The sequence below is a fragment of the Ranitomeya imitator genome, chromosome 1 (genome assembly GCF_032444005.1).
Source record: "Ranitomeya imitator isolate aRanImi1 chromosome 1, aRanImi1.pri, whole genome shotgun sequence".
NCBI classification, from domain to species: domain Eukaryota; kingdom Metazoa; phylum Chordata; class Amphibia; order Anura; family Dendrobatidae; genus Ranitomeya; species Ranitomeya imitator.
Genome location: NC_091282.1, coordinates 964,705,303 through 964,728,169, shown reverse-complemented (window position 1 = coordinate 964,728,169; position 22,867 = coordinate 964,705,303). Strand labels below are relative to the sequence as shown.

The 22,867-nt window shown below is 43.8% G+C and overlaps 1 protein-coding gene across 1 annotated transcript in view; it reads right to left on the bottom strand.

Moving 5' to 3' along the window:
* LOC138656667 (bifunctional heparan sulfate N-deacetylase/N-sulfotransferase 4-like) overlaps positions 1-22,867 on the bottom strand; it is a 1,389,166-nt gene that overhangs the window by 144,120 nt on the left and 1,222,179 nt on the right. The window contains exon 11 of the mRNA XM_069743763.1: positions 2,907-3,077. Within this exon, the coding sequence (XP_069599864.1) occupies positions 2,907-3,077 (171 nt within the window). The remainder of the gene's footprint in view (positions 1-2,906; positions 3,078-22,867) is intronic.

The following is a 22,867-nucleotide window of genomic DNA, read 5'->3' as shown; positions in this document are numbered from 1 at the left end:
GGAAAATGGCCACCGCGATCTCCATCTGCGCACGCGCGGCATCCCGCGGCCATTTTCCTGAAGCCCCGGGCAGCAGAGGACTCCATCTGCGCATGCGCGGCCTCATTAAGATGGCCGCCCCCACCGATCACCAGGGAAATAGCGTCGATCGCGCTTTTTTTTCACCTGCGCAGTGGATTCAGTAGTTGGGCATGTGCAAACCACTACGCCACCAACGGAAAGATATGCAAGATCTAGGGGAGAAAACAGCGATGTCACCACGCCCATCTGACCAGACCAGCCTGATTGACAGGCGAAAACTGCAACTTTGGTAAGGTATTTCGGCACCATAGGTGGGGAATCAGGGTACACAAAATACACTATTGTAACGCACAGCTCAGGCCCTATTTAACAGTATTTTTATCTCATACTGAAAAAACGGGGTGACAGGTTCCCTTTAAAGTGACCGATAGGTATAGTGTATGGGAAGACTTTCAACTTGGATTATGATATACACATTAATGGATATTTTCATCTGGAAGCAGATGACTGTATATTTCTTTGTTGAAAGCATGATATGCTGATGTTAGTTCTAAAACCATTGTCTATTAAATGCAAATTGCCACAGGTTATATGAGATAAATTTCTGCAATCATTAGACATTTATTGAAGCAATATAGTAAATGGAGCATGTTGGATTAGAAATATCACAATTGAGTGATTTTACTGCACAGTGTGTCAATATAGAAAGTAAACATTATGATTAATCACACTATAATATTTTATTTCATACTGTCATTTTACTGCAAGAGTATAGTAGTATGAATACTTGCTCCTTAAGCAATGCAAACATCAAGAGGAATCAACACAAAACTTCATAGAATGCAACTATGGAGCTGTTCCTTTATTCAACATGTGAAAGATTTTATAGAGCCCAACCATACCATTTCAGTTTTATGACATTCTTACAGTATCAAATACAATACAATATACTGTACCTTAAAGATAATCTGCCAGTAGGATCAGCCCTCCTAAGCCATCTATATGGGCGTGCAGATCATAGGATATATGTAAATGACTTGTTAGAGACTATGGGCCGGACACTGATCTGCATCAGAATCTGCATTAAATAAAAGGGTTCATTTCCAGTGTGAGACATGTAATGACTGACAGTCTGCCCTCCTGATCTACATGTCTCACACTGGTAAAAAGTTGTGTTCCCGTGTGATCAGCAGGCACGTCAAAACGCCGCATGCAGACACATCCGCATACAACACACGTCCCTGCGTACCCAATGTTAAAGATAGGTACGCAGGAAATGCAGGATGCATGCGGAAGTAGGCTGAGCGTAGGCGGCGCTTAAGGGAGGAGGTATGAAGCCATACGTAGACCAGCCAAATGCAAGTGTGAACTTAGCCTTATATAGCGCTATCTTATTCTGCAGCACTTTACAAACGTTATCATCGCTGTCCCCATTGGGGCTCATAATCTAAGTTCGCTAACAGTATGTCTTTGGAGTGTGGGAGAAAACTGGAGTAAACCCATGCAAAAATGGGGAGAACATACAAATTCATTGCAGATGTTGTCCTTGGTGGGATTTGAATCCTGGACTCCAGTGCTGCAAGGCTGTAGTGCTAACCACTGAGCCACCGTGCTGCCCTTTAGGTGCCTTCAAGGAAGAGTGAGCAAAAAAGCCATAAATTACACAGAAAAAAATTGTAATGAGGAAGTTGCTGTGGCCAGATGAGACCAAAATCGAACATTTGGCGACCAAGCTGAATGCTTTGTCTGGTGCCAAAACCAATATTGCTCATCCCCACAAGAACACCATTCCCAAAATTAAACATGGTGGTGGCAGCATGATGCTGTGGGGATGTTTTTTGGCAGCAGGGACAGGGAAAATGGTCCAAGTTGAGGGGGGAAATGGATGGTCTGAATTACGGGGATATACTTGAGCAAAACCTGTTTCAGTTTGTCAGTGATTTGAGGCTGAGCTGGAGATTCACCTTCAAACAAGATAATGACCCAAAGCATACTGATAAAGCAACACTCAAGTGCTTTAAGGGGAAATGTGTAAATGTTTTGAGATGGCTTAGTCAAAGTCCAGACACTAATCTATTTGAGAATTTGTCGTCAGACTTGAAGATTGCTGTTCACCAGTATTGAATTGAGGAATGACAAAAATCCCAGTGGCAAGATGTGGAAAGCTCATAGAGACTTATCCAAATTGACTTGCAGTTGTAATTGCACACTGAAATCTTCAGTTATTTTTTCCTATTTATTGTTTGCTTCGCAATAAAAAGATAATGAAATGTTCACAGTTGTAGGCATGTTCGTTATGTGAACTGATGCAAACCTTAAAACAGCAGTAAATTCCAGGTTGTGAGGTATAAAAACATGAAAAATGGCAAACAGATGTGAGAACTTTTGCAAGCCACTGTACATGGCTTAGTAGAGTTGGTCCTACTTGCATATATGCCCCCACCACACCATCCCAAACTGTGATACCATCTTTTTGTAACAGATTTTGAAATCCCTTATATTCTATGCACTATGACACTCCTTTTCTGAGATGTCTATCCCTCTACCAGACAAATTAATGGTGGCTGTTTCAATTATGTTTCCATTTCATGGAAATGATTGAAGGCAATGAAAAGATATTTTCTATTTCAGTGTTATATTTGATTCACCATTTTCTGAAGTTTTAAAATCAAATATATGCCATCTGAGTTTGAAACTGGAGTCCGTAAGTAAGGAGCATGGTGATAGGTGGAGATACGTTGGTATCATTTTACCTAGCTCCTCAATTTCCAGATACTGTACACCTACATCAATTTACATTAATCTGGAACAAAGTTAGATCATTTCAATGATAGCAAAACAAATGTGAATTTTATTAGAGGCAGATGTATAAATATCTACATTACCTGTGAAGGGGGAAAGTAGGTCAACCATCTTTCAATGTGTGTGGAATACCAGCCTGGGAGAAGACTTCTTTTCTGCAGAGACTGTAACTCTATGGAAGCTTTATGATCAGCAGTTATGACTTCATAGAAGCTATATTTCATGGCAGTAGGATCTCCATGAGATCGTTGATGCTAAAGGCAAAATGAAGAATATAAGCATTTGTTAAGAGTAAAAACTTTTAGGCTATGTTCACATGTTGACGTGACACAAATCAGCAGCACAATATAAAACTAAAGGCGAATTGGATTTTTATAACCTCAACTCAAAGTTCCTGAAAAAAAATCAGCCCAAAATTCTTAGCACATTGTGAACTTTCAAATTTGCAACATGGTAATCAGGATTTTACCGTATGTATTGAATGGGAAATATTTGTTGTATGTGCAGATGAGAAAACTTGTTCGGAAAACATTTGCCAATCTCAAAATCGGAAAAACAAAATCCAGCTCACCATACCGACATTCCCAGGAGCTCGGAGCACGGAACCGCTGTGTCAGGGCGTGGACGAACAGGAAAGAGAAGGAGATCCAGCTCAACGAAATAGTGAAAAATCCATAATTTATTTCACTTAAAATATAGTGAAAGGACAAAACATCAGCATACAGAAAAAATTATAAAAACAAGGTCAACGCGTTTCCGGTGACTAAGCACCCTTAATCATGATACCTGGTACAAGACATGTCTATACTTTTATACTAGTATCCGGTTATCACTCCAGTGTTGCAATTGGTAGAATTGTCTAATCAAGCAAAAATAGGCACACATGGTAATGAAAGCAAGACAAGCTTGATGGAAAGACAAAAACAAATGTTTTGGCTAAACATAAATGCAGAAAAAACAGAAATAACACAAAATACAGGAACTATATGAAAAAATAAAAAAACAAAATGACATTACAATAATCATTAAATAAATCCAAGAATATGATAGAAAAATAATATAATAGTATGTACAGTGTCATATGTCATGAACCCACATAACAATATAGAAAAAAAAACTAATATTAGCAGGAATCTCCCAAACAGGGAGCTGTAACAGCCAAAATAGGTTGGAGCAAATAGGTGAAACAAACAATGAAGCTGCTTTTCTGACATCTAGTAACTAAATTTGTAGTTCATATTTCCCCGTATAATTAATGACTCTTTTGTGAGGCTAATAGCTATCAATTTGTCCTTCTGTTTCCCCTTGTTTCCCCTTGCTTGCTGGCCGCTGTTACATTGTCACGGCGTCTGCAGCTGTACGTTCACTTACTTGCTCCAACCTATTTTGGCTGTTACAGCTCCCTGTTTGGGAGATTCCTGCCATTGATTTTTCTGTTTTTCCATCCATGGTTGTCTGTGAGCTCACTATTTTTTAAGGTACCAGGGAATTTTGTAGTTTTATTTATTATAAGATTTACATGTATGTCTCATTTTTTCCAGAACTCATATGAGTTTGTGTCTACTTAAGGATAGCCTTTTTTTTCCTTTTTTTTTTTTTTTTTTTTTCCCTTGCTTGCTGGCCGCTGTTACATTGTCACGGCATCTTCAGCTTTGCTCCAACCTATTTTGGCTGTTACAGCTCCCTGTTTGGGAGATTCCTGCTAATATTAGTTTTTTTTTCTATATTGTTATGTGGGTTCATGACATATGACACTGTACATACTATTATATTATTTTTCTATCATATTCTTGGATTTATTTAATGATTATTGTAATGTCATTTTGTTTTTTTATTTTTTCATATAGTTCCTGTATTTTGTGTTATTTCTGTTTTTTCTGCATTTATGTTTAGCCAAAACATTTGTTTTTGTCTTTCCATCAAGCTTGTCTTGCTTTCATTACCATGTGTGCCTATTTTTGCTTGATTAGACAATTCTACCAATTGCAACACTGGAGTGATAACCGGATACTAGTATAAAAGTATAGACATGTCTTGTACCAGGTATCATGATTAAGGGTGCTTAGTCACCGGAAACGCGTTGACCTTGTTTTTATAATTTTTTCTGTATGCTGATGTTTTGTCCTTTCACTATATTTTAAGTGAAATAAATTATGGATTTTTCACTATTTCGTTGAGCTGGATCTCCTTCTCTTTCCAATCTCAAAATCGACACGAACGTTGCATATTTGGATTCGTGTTCAAATTCCCTAGCTTTTTTCCTAAAAATTGGCAAAAGTCGGCCAAAGTTTGGTAAATGACCATGTTTACTAAGGGCTCTTTCAAACATCAGTGTTTTCGGTAGTAGCAAGGGCCACAAAATGTCCCACGCATGTGCACACTGATGACACTGGCGCCTGGGAATCAGCATTATTGTTTCGGGCAGCGCAGGGTGCTGAAGTGAAGAAAGCTCACTTCACTGTCTCAGCTCGATCTGCGATTGGCGCCAGCAGGGGACAATGTTGAGAGTTATATTCAACTGTTAACAGCAAGAGCAGCCAGTGGCTGATGAGAGTATTCATATTTAATTGTTTAAATAAATAATTTAAAAAATGGCGTGGGGTCCCCACAATTTTGACAACCTGTCAAATGGATTATTTTCTTGGCGGACTGGAAATAAATATTGTGGTTTATTATTTTAATTCTGCTACAGGAGACCATGGCTTCTGTGGACTGTGTGGAAGCATGGAGAGGGCACTATATCTCTGTGGAGGAATACGGGGTGTGGTGTTAGTTGTGGGGAAGCCAAAAGACTAGCATATGGCAATTAAGAGGTGTAATTACTACTGTGTTGCTTTTTCAATTATGTAAAGTTGGCTAAAAGCAATTAAAATGTCTGTGTTCTTTTCTCCAGAAATGAGATTTGTTATGTCATTCTAGGCTGGATAGAGAAGAACAGAGGAAATAAATGATTTTGATTTCAGACAACTTCACTGGTGAGGTGCTGATTGATCTGTATATAATACACATTTACTGTATGCAGGGCCAGCTCCAGGTTTTTGTGGGCACCTGGGGAAAGAGTCTCAGTGGGCACCTTTAACACATGCCACAATTCATGATGCACAGATACGGCATAGAAATATAGGTATAGTACAATGCCAAAGGTTTCACTTACTTCTTATATTATCTTTTGTATATTCAACTATAGCTCAGAAACCGGACAGTATATTCCTCCATAAAGTATTATGGGCACCACATAGTGTTCCCTACACAATAATGAACCCCATATATTGCTCTATACAGAAAAATGAGCCCCATATATTGTTCCATACAGAATAATGGACCCCATATATTGCTCCATACACTATAATGAACGCCATATATTGTTCCATTCAGTATAATGGACCCCATATATTGTTCCATTCAGAATAATGAGCCATATATATTGCGGTGTGTGAGAGACTGGTTGTAGAGACAATGGTAGAAGCCGCATGATTGAAAGATATTAAAGGGCAGGTAAGGAATTGTTTGGCTGTGTAAGCAATGGCAGCAACTGTACGTATCGTATAATAAAACATACCTTGCAGACAGGAAAGATGTGGCTAGCATGGCTCTACAGTGGCAATGGAAAAGGTCTCACAGTAAAAACGTGTGATGGGGCAGATAAATTATAAAAATCACAATATACGCATAAAAACAATTAAAAGGCATTGGGCCAATTTGCTCAGTAGTAAGCAGAGATAACGTGTGGCACCACAGCCGGACGGGAAACACTATTGGTATGGGCAGTAAACAACATGTACGAAGTTAGACAGCAAGGCAAAATCCTAGTCCCAACAATTTGAGAGCAATACTAATCAAAAACTAAAGTGCATAGTGCATATACTCTCTATGTAAACAGGAGATCCAAGTGTGCTGTCAGAGTAACATAATACATAAGATTATACTGCAAGATCTAAATCTTGGAAACAGGAACACATGGGCTACTTGCACAGTGAACAAGTCTGTATGATCATGTTCACACACCACCAAGAAACCTGAAGACACAAAAGAGAATAGTAAAACCAAAAACACTCAGTTTGAAAAAATGTTGCAGTAATCCGCAAGTGCTAGTAAAAGATGTAAAAAACAGGGTATTTGGTTGATACGTTTCTTGCAAAAAATGTATACTAAGCTGCTCTACCAATCTTCACGGTATACCCTTATCAGAGCAGTCCTAACTAATGTATGCAATCCCTATCTGATGTATTTAAAAACCTGATCATCTGTATATAACCTGTGTGAACAGGGTTCAGAGAGGAAAAATCCATGTGTGCATACAGGGTAGAACAGCTTTTGTGCAGATAGCCCAAGAGGAGTGGTGGAACTCCCCAGTCTTGTAGACACAAGAGAACAATTATGGAAACAGGAACACATGGGCTACTTGCACAGTGAACAAGTCTGTATGATCATGTTCACACACCACCAAGAAACCTGAAGACACAAAAGAGAATAGTAAAACCAAAAACACTCAGTTTGAAAAAATGTTGCAGTAATCCGCAAGTGCTAGTAAAAGATGTAAAAAACAGGGTATTTGGTTGATACGTTTCTTGCAAAAAATGTATACTAAGCTGCTCTACCAATCTTCACAGTATACCCTTATCAGAGCAGTCCTAACTAATAGAGTTGAGCGACCTTGACCTTTTTAGAGTCGAGCCGGGTTTTGCGAAACCCGACTATGTCCAAAGTCGGGTCGAGTGAAATCGGCCGATTATGACGTAAAGTCGGGATCGACCGAAACACGAAACCCAATGCAAGTCAATGGGGCAGCATAGTCGGCAGTGAGTGGGGGCCAGGAAAACACCTAGAGTGCCCATTTTAATGTCAAAACCATCCATTCTTCTTAATGAAGCTTGTCAAGCGTAATTTACCTTAAAATAATTGGAAGGCATTTGAAATTGGGGGTCATTTGGCTAAAGTTGTGGGGGGTAGGGCTGGTTCAAGTAATTAGTGGGCCCAGTAAATCTGGACCACGTCACGGCAGTGGAGCAGGGAGAGGTAAGTATTTCAACTTTGCAAGTGCTGTGATCCTGAGCAAGCAGGGGGGGCCCACTCGTTGGCATTGGCACTGGCACAGGGCCCCTCAAAGTACAGCGGTGTGTTTGCACGGCGGGGGCGCCTCCCACCGGCAGCAACACTTTTGCGTACTATGAGAGGCCCTGTGCCAGTGACGTCGCCAACTAGTATTCCTCCCCCCACCTGATGAAGGAACCTGCACTTTCATCTGCACCTTCCTCTTTGTCCCCGTGTAAGGTGGTATGGTATGCGGGAAGAGCAACCTGACTTTCAGCAGGGTCACAATGTTGTTGTGTAGCGTGCACGGGGAATGTTGCGTTATGGGTCAATGTACCAGCAGACTCATCTATCACTGGCTGGGCAATGGGCACGATGAAGTGGAAACACAGATATAGGCCCAAAGAATAAAGTGGGCTAAATGCAGTTCAAAATTGGTAACACAGGAATAACCAGGGGGCATTGCAGTGGAGGACAACTGGAATGAGAGGCTGACACAGAGAGTAGGGCCAAATCAGTAAGTAGTCGAAATGCAGTTCAAAATTGGCAACCGTAGTAAACAGGCGGCACAGCTTTGTTCAGTGGAGGAGAACAGCAAGGAGTGGCAGACACCGATAGTAGGCCCCAACCCAACTAGTAGGCCAAATGCAGTCTAACATTAACAACTACTTAACGAGAGGCTGAAAATGGAATTTCAGGACAGGAAACCAGGAGAACAGCAAGGAGTGGCAGACACCGATAGTAGGCCCCAAACCAACTAGTACGCCAAATGCAGTTGTTCCATTTAACCACAATTTAATGAGAGCCTGAAGATAGAAGCTCAGGAAAGGCAACCTGGGGAACACCTTGGAGTGTAACACACCATCTCTCTCCACCCCATACCCATTTTGTAGGCCTAATGCTGTGTACTTTTCTACAACTACTAAACGAGAGTCGGAAGACCGAAGCAATGGCAAGGAAACCTGGGGAACACCTTGGAGTGTAACACACCATCTCTCTCCACCCGATACCCATTTTGTAGGCCTAATGCAGTGTAGTTTTCTACAACTACTAAACGAGAGTCGGAAGATCGAAGCAATGGCGAGGAAACCTGGAGAACACCTTGGAGTGTAACACACCATCTCTCTCCACCCCATTCCCCATTTTTTAGGCCTAATGCAGCCTACTTTCCGACACCTACTAAACGAGAGCATGAAGATCGAAGCTCAGGAAAGGCAACCTGGGGAACACCTTGGAGTGTAACAACAACCTCTCTCTACACCACGGAAGGGCTGATTCTTAGGAAGGAAGGCTGTTGTAAATAAGCATTGCGCGTCCGAGGGTGATTATATTCTTATTCGGTATCTACTCACCCTCGGACGCGCCATGCTTCTTGATTTGTAATTAATGTTTATTTGCAATGTGCTTTTGACTTACTCAATTATTTTTTTAATTATTGATTTTATTAAATTAATAGTTTAACATCTTATTGGAAATAATTTAAAGGAGACGCGACAGGACAACACTCGGTGGATGCCATATCTGTGTTAACAACTCCAAAAAACTTTCAGTTAACTTCTTGCAGGAGAAAGAAATTGTAGCTGTTGGACCTTTGTAGTACAGTTCCAGATATTTGTTGTGTGTTTGTTTTGATTGTTAAAATGTCTGCATTTGAGATCTCAACACGATCTTATTTTTTATAATCAAATTAATTTTTTAAATATTTTATTAGGTTGGTTCAAGGGGTACACGGGCCGCAGTAGACAGGTCAGTGGAGGCCTAGTGGAAGGAGTGACCGCAGACAGGCATCGAAGGCCTAAAATAATCACACATGGCTGTAGGCAATTTTAAATTGGTTCCAGGGGTACACGGGCAGCAGTGGTGTGGTCAGTGGAGGCCTAGTGGAAGGAGTGACCACAGACAGGCATCGAAGGCCTAAAATATTAACACATGGCTGTAGGCAATTTTAAATTGGTTCCAGGGGTACTTGGGCAGCAGTGCCCTGGTCAGTGTAGTAGTAGTTGAAAGAATGGACCGCAGACAGGCATCGAAGGCCTAAAATAAAAAAATTGGGCTGGCTGTAGGCAATTTTAAATTGGTTCCAGGGGTACACGGGCAGCAGTGGTGTGGTCAGTGGAGGCCTAGTGGAAGGAGTGACCGCAGACAGGCATCGAAGGCCTAAAATAATAACACATGGCTGTAGGCAATTTTAAAATGGTTCCAGGGTTACACGGGCAGCAGTGGTGTGGTCAGTGGAGGCCTAGTGGAAGGAGTGACCGCAGACAGGCATCGAAGGCCTAAAATAATCACACATGGCTGTAGGCAATTTTAAATTGGTTCCAGGGGTACACGGGCAGCAGTGGTGTGGTCAGTGGAGGCCTAGTGGAAGGAGTGACCACAGACAGGCATCGAAGGCCTAAAATATTAACACATGGCTGTAGGCAATTTTAAATTGGTTCCAGGGGTACTTGGGCAGCAGTGCCCTGGTCAGTGTAGTAGTAGTTGAAAGAATGGACCGCAGACAGGCATCGAAGGCCTAAAATAAAAAAATTGGGCTGGCTGTAGGCAATTTTAAATTGGTTCCAGGGTTACACGGGCAGCAGTGGTGTGGTCAGTGGAGGCCTAGTGGAAGGAGTGACCGCAGACAGGCATCGAAGGCCTAAAATAATCACACATGGCTGTAGGCAATTTTAAATTGGTTCCAGGGGTACACGGGCAGCAGTGGTGTGGTCAGTGGAGGCCTAGTGGAAGGAGTGACCACAGACAGGCATCGAAGGCCTAAAATATTAACACATGGCTGTAGGCAATTTTAAATTGGTTCCAGGGGTACACGGGCAGCAGTGGTGTGGTCAGTGGAGGCCTAGTGGAAGGAGTGACCGCAGACAGGCATCGAAGGCCTAAAATAATAACACATGGCTGTAGGCAATTTTAAATTGGTTCCAGGGTTACACGGGCAGCAGTGGTGTGGTCAGTGGAGGCCTAGTGGAAGGAGTGACCGCAGACAGGCATCGAAGACCTAAAATAATCACACATGGCTGTAGGCAATTTTAAATTGGTTCCAGGGGTACACGGGCAGCAGTGGTGTGGTCAGTGGAGGCCTAGTGGAAGGAGTGACCACAGACAGGCATCGAAGGCCTAAAATATTAACACATGGCTGTAGGCAATTTTAAATTGGTTCCAGGGGTACTTGGGCAGCAGTGCCCTGGTCAGTGTAGTAGTAGTTGAAAGAATGGACCGCAGACAGGCATCGAAGGCCTAAAATAAAAAAATTGGGCTGGCTGTAGGCAATTTTAAATTGGTTCCAGGGGTACACGGGCAGCAGTGGTGTGGTCAGTGGAGGCCTAGTGGAAGGAGTGACCGCAGACAGGCATCGAAGGCCTAAAATAATAACACATGGCTGTAGGCAATTTTAAATTGGTTCCAGGGTTACACGGGCAGCAGTGGTGTGGTCAGTGGAGGCCTAGTGGAAGGAGTGACCGCAGACAGGCATCGAAGGCCTAAAATAATCACACATGGCTGTAGGCAATTTTAAATTGGTTCCAGGGGTACACGGGCAGCAGTGGTGTGGTCAGTGGAGGCCTAGTGGAAGGAGTGACCACAGACAGGCATCGAAGGCCTAAAATATTAACACATGGCTGTAGGCAATTTTAAATTGGTTCCAGGGGTACTTGGGCAGCAGTGCCCTGGTCAGTGTAGTAGTAGTTGAAAGAATGGACCGCAGACAGGCATCGAAGGCCTAAAATAAAAAAATTGGGCTGGCTGTAGGCAATTTTAAATTGGTTCCAGGGTTACACGGGCAGCAGTGGTGTGGTCAGTGGAGGCCTAGTGGAAGGAGTGACCGCAGACAGGCATCGAAGGCCTAAAATAATCACACATGGCTGTAGGCAATTTTAAATTGGTTCCAGGGGTACACGGGCAGCAGTGGTGTGGTCAGTGGAGGCCTAGTGGAAGGAGTGACCACAGACAGGCATCGAAGGCCTAAAATATTAACACATGGCTGTAGGCAATTTTAAATTGGTTCCAGGGGTACACGGGCAGCAGTGGTCTGGTCAGTGGAAGTCTAGTGGAAGGAGTGACCGCAGACAGGCTTCCAAGGCCTAACATAACAAAATTGGGCTGGCTGTAGGCACTTTAAATTGGTTCCAGGGGTACATGGGCAGCAGTGGTCTGGTCAGTGGAAGTCTAGTGGAAGGAGTGACCGCAGACAGGCTTCCAAGGCCTAACATAACAAAATTGGGCTGGCTGTAGGCACTTTAAATTGGTTCCAGGGGTACATGGGCAGCAGTGTATGGTCAGTGGAAGTCTAGTGGAAGGAGTGACGGCAGACAGTCTTCGAAGGCCTAACATAACAAAATTGGGCTGGCTGTAGGCACTTTAAATTGGTTCCAGGGGTACATGGGCAGCAGTGTATGGTCAGTGGAAGTCTAGTGGAAGGAGTGACCGCAGACAGGCTTCGAAGGCCTAACATAACAAAAATGTCAAAACAATGGTATTGTCAGTGCCAGGCATTGAAGGATGTCAGCGCCTAGACTACACATTGGTGAAGCTGTGAGAGATAATTTTGCTAGTGGTAGAGCACTGTTTGAGCTGGGGGGGGGGAACTGGCTTGTGGCCGGCGGTACAGGCACAGGGCCCCTCATATTACAACGGTGAGTCTGACGTTGGGTGCGCACCACCACCGCCAGAGACACTTTATTGTACTATGAGGGACCCAGTGGCAGTGCCGTCGACCAAAAGCGGCCACACCCACCTCTTCAGACAAACAGCACTCTCAAGGGTCCAAGCGCAAAGTGGCGATAGCACGACCCCGTGTGGGGAGTTTGGCCATTTCGTGAGGTGGAAACATGTCGTATGCTGGACAATCAGGTGAAGAAAATTACGAGATTGGAAAAGTCATTCAGAATAGTCCACAGGCAAGACCTTTTCATAGGAAAGCTAGGTGTCAGCCGGGCAGGGTGGGGCAAAAGATTTTGAAATCCAGTTGTGGTTCATTTTAATGAAGGTTAGATCATCTACATTTTGGGTAGCCAGACGAGTCCTTTTTTCTGTTAGTATTGAACCTGCAGCACTGAATACTCTTTCTGATAGGACACTAGCTGCCGGGCAAGCAAGCTCCTGCAATGCATATTCTGCCAATTCTGGCCAGGTGTCTAATTTGGATGCCCAGTAATCAAATGGGAATGACGGTTGAGGGAGAACGTCGATAAGGGATGAAAAATAGTTTGTAACCATACTGGACAAATGTTGTCTCCTGTCACTTTGAATTGATGCTGCAGTACCTGTCCTGTCTGCGGTCATAGAAAAATCACTCCACAACCTGGTCAGAAAACCCCTCTGGCCAACGCCACTTCTGATTTCTGCCCCTCTAACACCTCTGGTCTGCTGGCCCCTGGAGCTCGTGTGAGAACGATCACGGGCGCTGTGTGCAGGGAATGCCAGAAGCAAACGGTCAACAAGAGTTGATTGTTTTGTTGCTAATATTAGTTCCAAGTTCTCATGTGGCATAATATTTTGCAATTTGCCTTTATAGCGAGGATCAAGGAGGCAGGCCAACCAGTAATCGTCATCGTTCATCATTTTTGTAATGCGTGTGTCCCTTTTGAGGATACGCAAGGCATAATCCGCCATGTGGGCCAAAGTTCCCATTGTCAAATCTGCGGTTGTGCTTGGTTGAGGGGCAGTTGCAGGCAAATCTACGTCACTTGTGTCCCTCAAAAAACCAGAACCCGGCCTTGCCACGCCACCAATTTCCCGTGCCCCCGGGAAAGCTTCCTCATTAAAAATATACTCATCCCCATCATCCTCCTCATCCTCCACCTCCTCTTCGCCCGGTACCTCGTCATGTACACTGCCCTGACCAGACAATCGCTGACTGTCATCAAGGCTTTCCTCTTCCTCTGGTGCAGACGCCTGATCCTTTATGTGCGTCAAACTTTGCATCAGCAGACGCATTAGGGGGATGCTCATGCTTATTATGGCGTTGTCTGCACTAACCAGCCGTGTGCATTCCTCAAAACACTGAAGGACTTGACACATGTCTTGAATCTTCGACCACTGCACACCTGACAACTCCATGTCTGCCATCCTACTGCCTGCCCGTGTATGTGTATCCTCCCACAAAAACATAACAGCCCGCCTCTGTTCGCACAGTCTCTGAAGCATGTGCAGTGTTGAGTTCCACCTTGTTGCAACGTCTATGATTAGGCGATGCTGGGGAAGGTTCAAAGAACGCTGATAGGTCTGCATACGGCTGGAGTGTACAGGCGAACGGCGGATATGTGCGCAAAGTCCACGCACTTTGAGGAGCAGGTCGGATAACCCCGGATAACTTTTCAGGAAGCACTGCACCACCAGGTTTAAGGTGTGAGCCAGGCAAGGAATGTGTTTCAGTTGGGAAAGGGAGATGGCAGCCATGAAATTCCTTCCGTTATCACTCACTACCTTGCCTGCCTCAAGATCTACAGTGCCCAGCCACGACTGCGTTTCTTGCTGCAAGAACTCGGACAGAACTTCCGCGGTGTGTCTATTGTCGCCCAAACACTTCATAGCCAATACAGCCTGCTGACGTATGCCAGTAGCTGCCCCATAATGGGAGACCTGGTGTGCAACAGTGGCAGGTGCGGATGGAGTGTTTGTGCGACTGCGGTCTGTGGACGAGCTCTTGCTTCTGCAGGAGGACGAGGAGGAGGAGGAGGAGGAGGGGGTGCGAACGGCTACAGACAACTGTTTACTAGACCGTGGGCTAGGCAGAACTGTCCCAAACTTGCTGTCCCCTGTGGACCCTGAATCCACCACATTTACCCAGTGTGCCGTGATGGACACGTAACGTCCCTGGCCATGCCTACTGGTCCATGCATCTGTTGTCAGGTGCACCTTTGTGCTCACAGATTGCCTGAGTGCATGGACGATGCGCTCTTTAACATGCTGGTGGAGGGCTGGGATGGCTTTTCTGGAAAAAAAGTGTCGACTGGGTAGCTCGTAGCGTGGTACAGCGTAGTCCATCAGGTCTTTGAAAGCTTCGCTTTCAACTAACCGGTAGGGCATCATCTCTAACGAGATTAGTCTAGCTATGTGGGCGTTCAAACCCTGTGTACGCGGATGCGAGGCTAAGTACTTCCTTTTTCTAACCATAGTCTCATGTAGGGTGAGCTGGACTGGAGAGATGGAGATCGTGGAACTAGCGGGGGTGCCGGTGGACATGGCAGACTGAGAGACGGTGGGAGATGGTATTGTTGCCGCCGGTGCCCTAGATGCAGTGTTTCCTACTACGAAACTGGTGATTCCCTGACCCTGACTGCTTTGGCCTGGCAAAGATACCTGCACAGATACAGCAGGTGGTGCGCTAAATGGTGGTCCTACACTGCCGGAAGGGATGTTGCGTTGATGACTAGCTTCATTGGCCGAGGGTGCAACAACCTTAAGGGACGTTTGGTAGTTAGTCCAAGCTTTCAAATGCATGGTGGTTAAATGTCTATGCATGCAACTAGTATTGAGACTTTTCAGATTCTGACCTCTGCTTAAGGAAGTAGAACATTTTTGACAGATGACTTTGCGCTGATCAATTGGATGTTGTTTAAAAAAATGCCAGACTGCACTCTTTCTAGCATCGGATACCTTTTCAGGCATTGCAGACTGAGCTTTAACCGGATGGCCACGCTGTCCTCCACCAGGTTTTGGCTTTGCCACGCGTTTTGGGCAAGATACGGGCCCGGCAGATGGAACCTGTGGCGATGTTGATGCCTGCTGCGGCCCCTCCTCCTCCTCTGCTTCAGAACTGCTGCCGCCTGCACCCTGTTCTCCCAATGGCTGCCAATCGGGGTCAAGAACTGGGTCATCTAATAACTCTTCTTGTACCTCCTGCGCAACTTCGTCTGTGTCACCGTGTCGTTCGGTGGTATAGCGTTCGTGATGGGGCAACATAGTCTCATCAGGGTCTGATTCTTGATCAGCACCCTGCGAGGGCAATGTTGTGGTCTGAGTCAAAGGACCAGCATAGTAGTCTGGCTGTGGCTGTGCGTCAGTGCACTCCATGTCAGATTCAATTTGTAATGGGCATGGACTGTTAACTGCTTCACTTTCTAAGCCAGGGACGGTATGTGTAAAGAGCTCCATGGAGTAACCCGTTGTGTCGCCTGCTGCATTCTTCTCTGTTGTTGTTTTTGCTGAAGAGGACAAGGAAGTGACTTGTCCCTGACCGTGAACATCCACTAACGACGCGCTGCTTTTACTTTTACCAGTTTCACGAGAGGAGGCAAAAGAGCTAGAGGCTGAGTCAGCAAGATAAGCCAAAACTTGCTCTTGCTGCTCCGGCTTTAAAAGCGGTTTTCCTAATCCCAGAAAAGGGAGCGTTCGAGGCCTTGTGTAGCCGGACGACGAACCTGGCTCCACAGCTCCAGACTTAGGTGCAATATTTTTTTCCCCACGACCACCTGATGCTCCACCACTACCACTACCCTCATTACCAGCTGACAATGAACGCCCCCGGCCACGACCTCTTCCACTAGACTTCCTCATTGTTTTAAAAACGTAACCAAACTAACGTTATTTGTTGCAGTCACACAACTTACATGGTGAGCTATAACTTCAGTATGATTTAGCTACCCCTTTACAGGTTGGTGAGACCACCGCGAAAATCAGGCACAATGTTACACACTCTTTTTTTGGTGGCTGCAAATTAGAGAGATGCCCCACACGCAGGACTGTCACTGAAGCACAAATGTTAATATTAATGTCACACTATTATTTGTTTTTTATTTTTATTTTTTTCAGGAACACTTTAGAAACCCCCCCAAAAAAAAAAAATTGATTTTTGCAGGGAGAATTTAGAAAACAAATGTAACAAACTATATGCTTTCTATGGGCCACTGAGTGAGAGATGACGCACACAGGAATCAGGAGTGGCACACAAGCCCAGAGGCCAATATTTTTCTACCAATGATTGATGGAGTTATTTTCTCTGGTAGATTTTGGAACCCAAATCAAGGAAAAAAAATATAGGCTTTCTATGGACCACAATTGGAGAGAGAGAGAGAGAGAGAGAGAGAGAGATGGCACACCCAGGAGTCAAGACTGGCACACAAGCAGAAAGGCCAATATTAATCTCCCACTGTTTTTTTTTTTTTTTTTTTTTTTTTTTTCAGGGAGACTTTAGAAAAAAAAAAAATAAAAAAAATATGATTTTATCAGGAAGAATTTAGAAACCAAATAAAATAAAATGATTTTTTCAGGGAGAATTTAGAAAACAAATAAAACCAAAAATAGGCGTTCTATGGCCCACTGACTGAGAGATGACGCACACAGGAATCAGGAGTGGCACACAAGCCCAGAGGCCAATATTTTTCTACCAATGATTGATGGAGTTATTTTCTCTGGTAGATTTTGGAACCCAAATCAAGGAAAAAAAATATAGGCTTTCTATGGACCACAATTGGAGAGAGAGAGAGAGAGAGAGAGAGAGAGAGAGATGGCACACCCAGGAGTCAAGACTGGCACACAAGCAGAAAGGCCAATATTAATCTCCCACTGTTTTTTTTTTTTTTTTTTTTTTTTTTCAGGGAGACTTTAGAAAAAAAAATAATAAAAAAAATATGATTTTATCAGGAAGAATTTAGAAACCAAATAAAATAAAATGATTTTTTCAGGGAGAATTTAGAAAACAAATAAAACCAAAAATAGGCGTTCTATGGCCCACTGACTGAGAGATGACGCACACAGGAATCAGGAGTGGCACACAAGCCCAGAGGCCAATATTTTTCTACCAATGATTGATGGAGTTATTTTCTCTGGTAGATTTTGGAACCCAAATCAAGGAAAAAAAATATAGGCTTTCTATGGACCACAATTGGAGAGAGAGAGAGAGAGAGAGAGAGAGAGAGATGGCACACCCAGGAGTCAAGACTGGCACACAAGCAGAAAGGCCAATATTAATCTCCCACTGTTTTTTTTTTTTTTTTTTTTTTTTTTTCAGGGAGACTTTAGAAAAAAAAATAATAAAAAAAAAATGATTTTATCAGGAAGAATTTAGAAACCAAATAAAATAAAATGATTTTTTCAGGGAGAATTTAGAAAACAAATAAAACCAAAAATAGGCGTTCTTTGGCCCACTGACTAAGAGAGAGAGAGAGAGAGAGGGAACGCTTAGTACTGGCACACAAGCCCAAAGGGCAATATTAATCTCCCTTTTTTTTTCCAGGGAGAATTTGTAAAACCCCCCCCCAAAAAAAAATAGGCTTTCTATGGCCCACTATTTGTGAGAGAGATGGGACGCTCAGGACTGGCACAGATGGCACGCTCAGGACTGGCACAGAAGCCCAGAGGCCAATATTAATCTCCCTTTTTTTCTGGGAGAATTTATAAAACCAAAAAAATATTTAAATAGGCTTTCTATGGCCCACTATTTGTGAGAGAGATGGCACGCTCAGGACTGGCACAGATGGCACGCTCACAACTGGCACACAAGCCCAGAGGCCAATATTAATCTCCCTTTTTTCAGGGAAAATTTATAAAACCAAAAAAAAAATTAAATAGGCTTTCTATGGCCCACTATTTGTGAGAGAGATGGGACGCTCAGGACTGGCACAGATGGCACGCTCAGGACTGGCACAGAAGCCCAGAGGCCAATATTAATCTCCCTTTTTTTCTGGGAGAATTTATAAAACCAAAAAAATATTTAAATAGGCTTTCTATGGCCCACTATTTGTGAGAGAGATGGCACGCTCAGGACTGGCACAGATGGCACGCTCACAACTGGCACACAAGCCCAGAGGCCAATATTAATCTCCCTTTTTTTCTGGGAGAATTTATAAAACCAAAAAAATATTTAAATAGGCTTTCTATGGCCCACTATTTGTGAGAGAGATGGCACGCTCAGGACTGGCACAGATGGCACGCTCACAACTGGCACACAAGCCCAGAGGCCAATATTAACCCCTCTGTGACCTTAGACGTACTATCCCGTCGAGGTGCCCTGGGCTTATCTGACCCTGGACGGGATAGTACGTCATAGCCGATCGGCCGCGCTCACGGGGGGAGCGCGGCCGGGTGTCAGCTGCTTATCGCAGCTGACATCCGGCACTATGTGCCAGGAGCGGTCACGGACCGCCCCCGGCACATTAACCCCTGGCACACCGCGATCAAAGATGATCGCGATGTGCCGGCGGTACAGGGAAGCACCGCGCAGGGAGGGGGCTCCCTGCGGGCTTCCCTGAGCCCCCCGCAGCAACGCGATGTGATCGCGTTGCTGCGAGGGTCTCCTCACCTCCCTCCCTGCTCGAGCCCCGGATCCAAGATGGCCGCGGATCCGGGTCCTGCAGGGAGGGAGGTGGCTTCACAGAGCCTGCTCAGAGCAGGCACTGTGAAGGCTGCAGCGCTGCATGTCAGATCAGTGATCTGACAGAGTGCTGTGCAAACTGTCAGATCACTGATCTGTGATGTCCCCCCCTGGGACAAAGTAAAAAAGTAAAAAAAAAAATTTCCAAATGTGTAAAAAAAATAAAAAAAAATATTCCAAAATAATGAAAAAAAAAAAAAAATATTATTCCCATAAATACATTTCTTCATCTAAATAAAAAAAAAAAACCAATAAAAGTACACATATTTAGTATCGCCGCGTCCGTAACGGCCCGACCTATAAAACTGGCCCACTAGTTAACCCCTTCAGTAAACACCGTAAGAAAAAAAAAAAAAAAACGAGGCAAAAAACAACGCTTTATTATCATACCGCCGAACAAAAAGTGGAATAACACGCGATCAAAAGGACAGATATAAATAACCATGGTACCGCTGAAAGCGTCATATTGTCCCGCAAAAAAAGAGCCGCCATACAGCATCATCAGCAAAAAAATAAAAAAGTTATAGTCCTGAGAATAAAGCGATGCAAAAATAATTATTTTTTCTGTAAAATAGTTTTTATCGTATAAAAGCACCAAACCATAAAAAAATGATATAAATGAGGTGTCGCTGTAATCGTACTGACCCGAAGAATAAAACTGATTTATCAATTTTACCAAACGCGGAACGGTATAAACGCCTCCCCCAATAGAAATTCATGAATAGCTGGCTTTTGGTCATTCTTCCTCACAAAAATCGGAATAAAAAGCGATAAAAAAATGTCACGTGCCCAAAAATGTTTTCAATAAAAACGTCAACTCGTCCCGCAAAAAACAAGACCTCACATGACTCTGTGGACCAAAATATGGAAAAATTATAGCTCTCAAAATGTGGTATTGCAAAAAATATTTTTTGCAATAAAAAGGGTCTTTCAGTGTGTGACGGCTGCCAATCATAAAAATCCGCTAAAAAACTCGCTATAAAAGTAAATCAAACCCCCCTTCATCACCCCCTTAGTTAGGGAAAAATAAAAAAAAATGTATTTATTTCCATTTTCCCATTAGGGCTAGGGTTAGGGTTAGGGCTAGGGCTAGGGTTAGGGCTAGGGTTAGGGCTAGGGTTAGGGTTAGGGTTAGGGCTAGGGTTAGGGCTAGGGTTAGGGCTAGGGTTAGGGCTAGGGTTAGGGCTAGGGCTAGGGTTAGGGCTAGGGTTAGGGCTAGGGTTAGGGCTAGGGTTAGGGCTAGGGTTAGGGTTAGGGCTAGGGTTAGGGCTAGGATTAGGGTTAGGGTTGGGGCTACAGTTAGGGTTGGGGCTAAAGTTAGGGTTAGGGTTTAGATTACATTTACAGTTGGGAATAGGGTTGGGATTAGGGTTAGGGGTGTGTCAGGGTTAGAGGTGTGGTTAGGGTTACCGTTGGAATTAGGGTTAGGGGTGTGTTTAGATTAGGGTTTCAGTTATAATTGGGGGGTTTCCACTGTTTCGGCACATCAGGGGCTCTCCAAACACGACATGGCGTCCGATCTCAATTCCAGCCAATTCTGCGTTGAAAAAGTAAAACAGTGCTCCTTCCCTTCCGAGCTCTCCTGTGTGCCCAAACAGGGGTTTACCCCAACATATGGGGTATCAGCGTACTCAGGACAAATTGGACAACAACTTTTGTGGACCAATTTCTCCTGTTACCCTTGGGAAAATACAAAACTGGGGGCTAAAAAATAATTTTTGTGGGAAAACAAAAAGATTTTTTATTTTCACGGCTCTGCGTTATAAACTGTAGTGAAACACTTGGGGGTTCAAAGTTCTCACAACACATCTAGATAAGTTCATTGAGGGGTCTAGTTTCCAATATGGGGTCACTTGTGGGGGGTTTCTACTGTTTAGGTACATTAGGGGCTCTGCAAACGCAATGTGACGCCTGCAGACCAATCCATCTAAGTCTGCATTCCAAATGATGCTCCTTCCCTTCCGAGCCCTCCCATGCGCCCAAACGGTGGTTCCCCCCCACATATCGGGTATCAGCGTACTCAGGACAAATTGGACAACAACATTTAGGGTCCAATTTCTCCTGCTAACCTTGGAAAAATACAAAACTGGGGGCTAAAATATAATTTTTGTGGAAAAAAAAATATTTTTTATTTGCATGGCTCTGCGTTATAAACTGTAGTGAAATACTTGGGGGTTCAAAGCTCTCACAACACATCAAGATGAGTTCCTTAGGGGGTCTACTTTCCAAAATGGTGTCACTTGTGGGGGGTTTCTACTGTTTAGGTACATTAGGGGCTCTGCAAACGCAATGTGACGCCTGCAGACCATTCCATCTAAGTCTGCATTCCAAATGGCGCTCCTTCCCTTCCGAACCCTCCCATGCGCCCAAACGGTGGTTCCCCCCCACATATGGGGTATCAGCGTACTCAGGACAAATTGGACAACAACTTTTGTGGTCCAATTTCTCCTCTTACCCTAGGGAAAATACAAAACTGGGGGCTAAAAAATAATTTTTGTGGGAAAAAAATTTTGTTTTATTTTTATGGCTCTGCATTATAAACTTCTGTGAAGCCCTTGGTGGGTCAAAGTGCTCACCACACATCCAGATAAGTTCCTTAGGGGGTCTACTTTCCAAAATGGTGTCACTTGTGGGGGGTTTCAATGTTTAGGCACATCAGTGGCTCTCCAAACGCAACATGGCGTCCCATCTCAATTCCTGTCAATTTTGCATTGAAAAGTCAAACGGCGCTCCTTCCCTTCCGAGCGCTCCCATGCGCCCAAACAGTGGTTTACTGCCACATATGGGGTATCAGCGTACTCGGGACAAATTGGACAACAACTTTTGAGGTCCAATTTCTTCTCTTACCCTTGGAAAAATAAAAAATTGGGGGCAAAAATATAATTTTTGTGAAAAAATATGATTTTTTATTTTTACGGTTCTGCATTATAAACTTCTGTGAAGCACTTGGTGGGTCAAAGTGCTCACCACACCTCTAGATAAGTTCCTTAGGGGGTCTACTTTCCAAAATGGTGTCACTTGTGGGGGGTTTCAATGTTTAGGCACATCAGTGGCTCTCCAAACGCAACATGGCGTCCCATCTCAATTCCTGTCAATTTTGCATTGAAAAGTCAAACGGCGCTCCTTCCCTTCCGAGCTCTCCCATGCGCCCAAACAGTGGTTTACTGCCACATATGGGGTATCAGCGTACTCGGGACAAATTGGACAACAACTTTTGAGGTCCAATTTCTTCTCTTACCCTTGGAAAAATAAAAAATTGGGGGCAAAAATATAATTTTTGTGAAAAAATATGATTTTTTATTTTTACGGTTCTGCATTATAAACTTCTGTGAAGCACTTGGTGGGTCAAAGTGCTCACCACACCTCTAGATAAGTTCCTTAGGGGGTCTACTTTCCAAAATGGTGTCACTTGTGGGGGGTTTCAATGTTTAGGCACATCAGTGGCTCTCCAAACGCAACATGGCGTCCCATCTCAATTTCTGTCAATTTTGCATTGAAAAGTCAAACTGCGCTCCTTCCCTTCCGAGCTCTCCCATGCGCCCAAACAGTGGTTTACTGCCACATATGGGGTATCAGCGTACTCAGGACAAATTGGACAACAACTTTTGAGGTCCAATTTCTTCTCTTACCCTTGGAAAAATAAAAAATTGGGGGCAAAAATATAATTTTTGTGAAAAAATATGATTTTTTATTTTTACGGTTCTG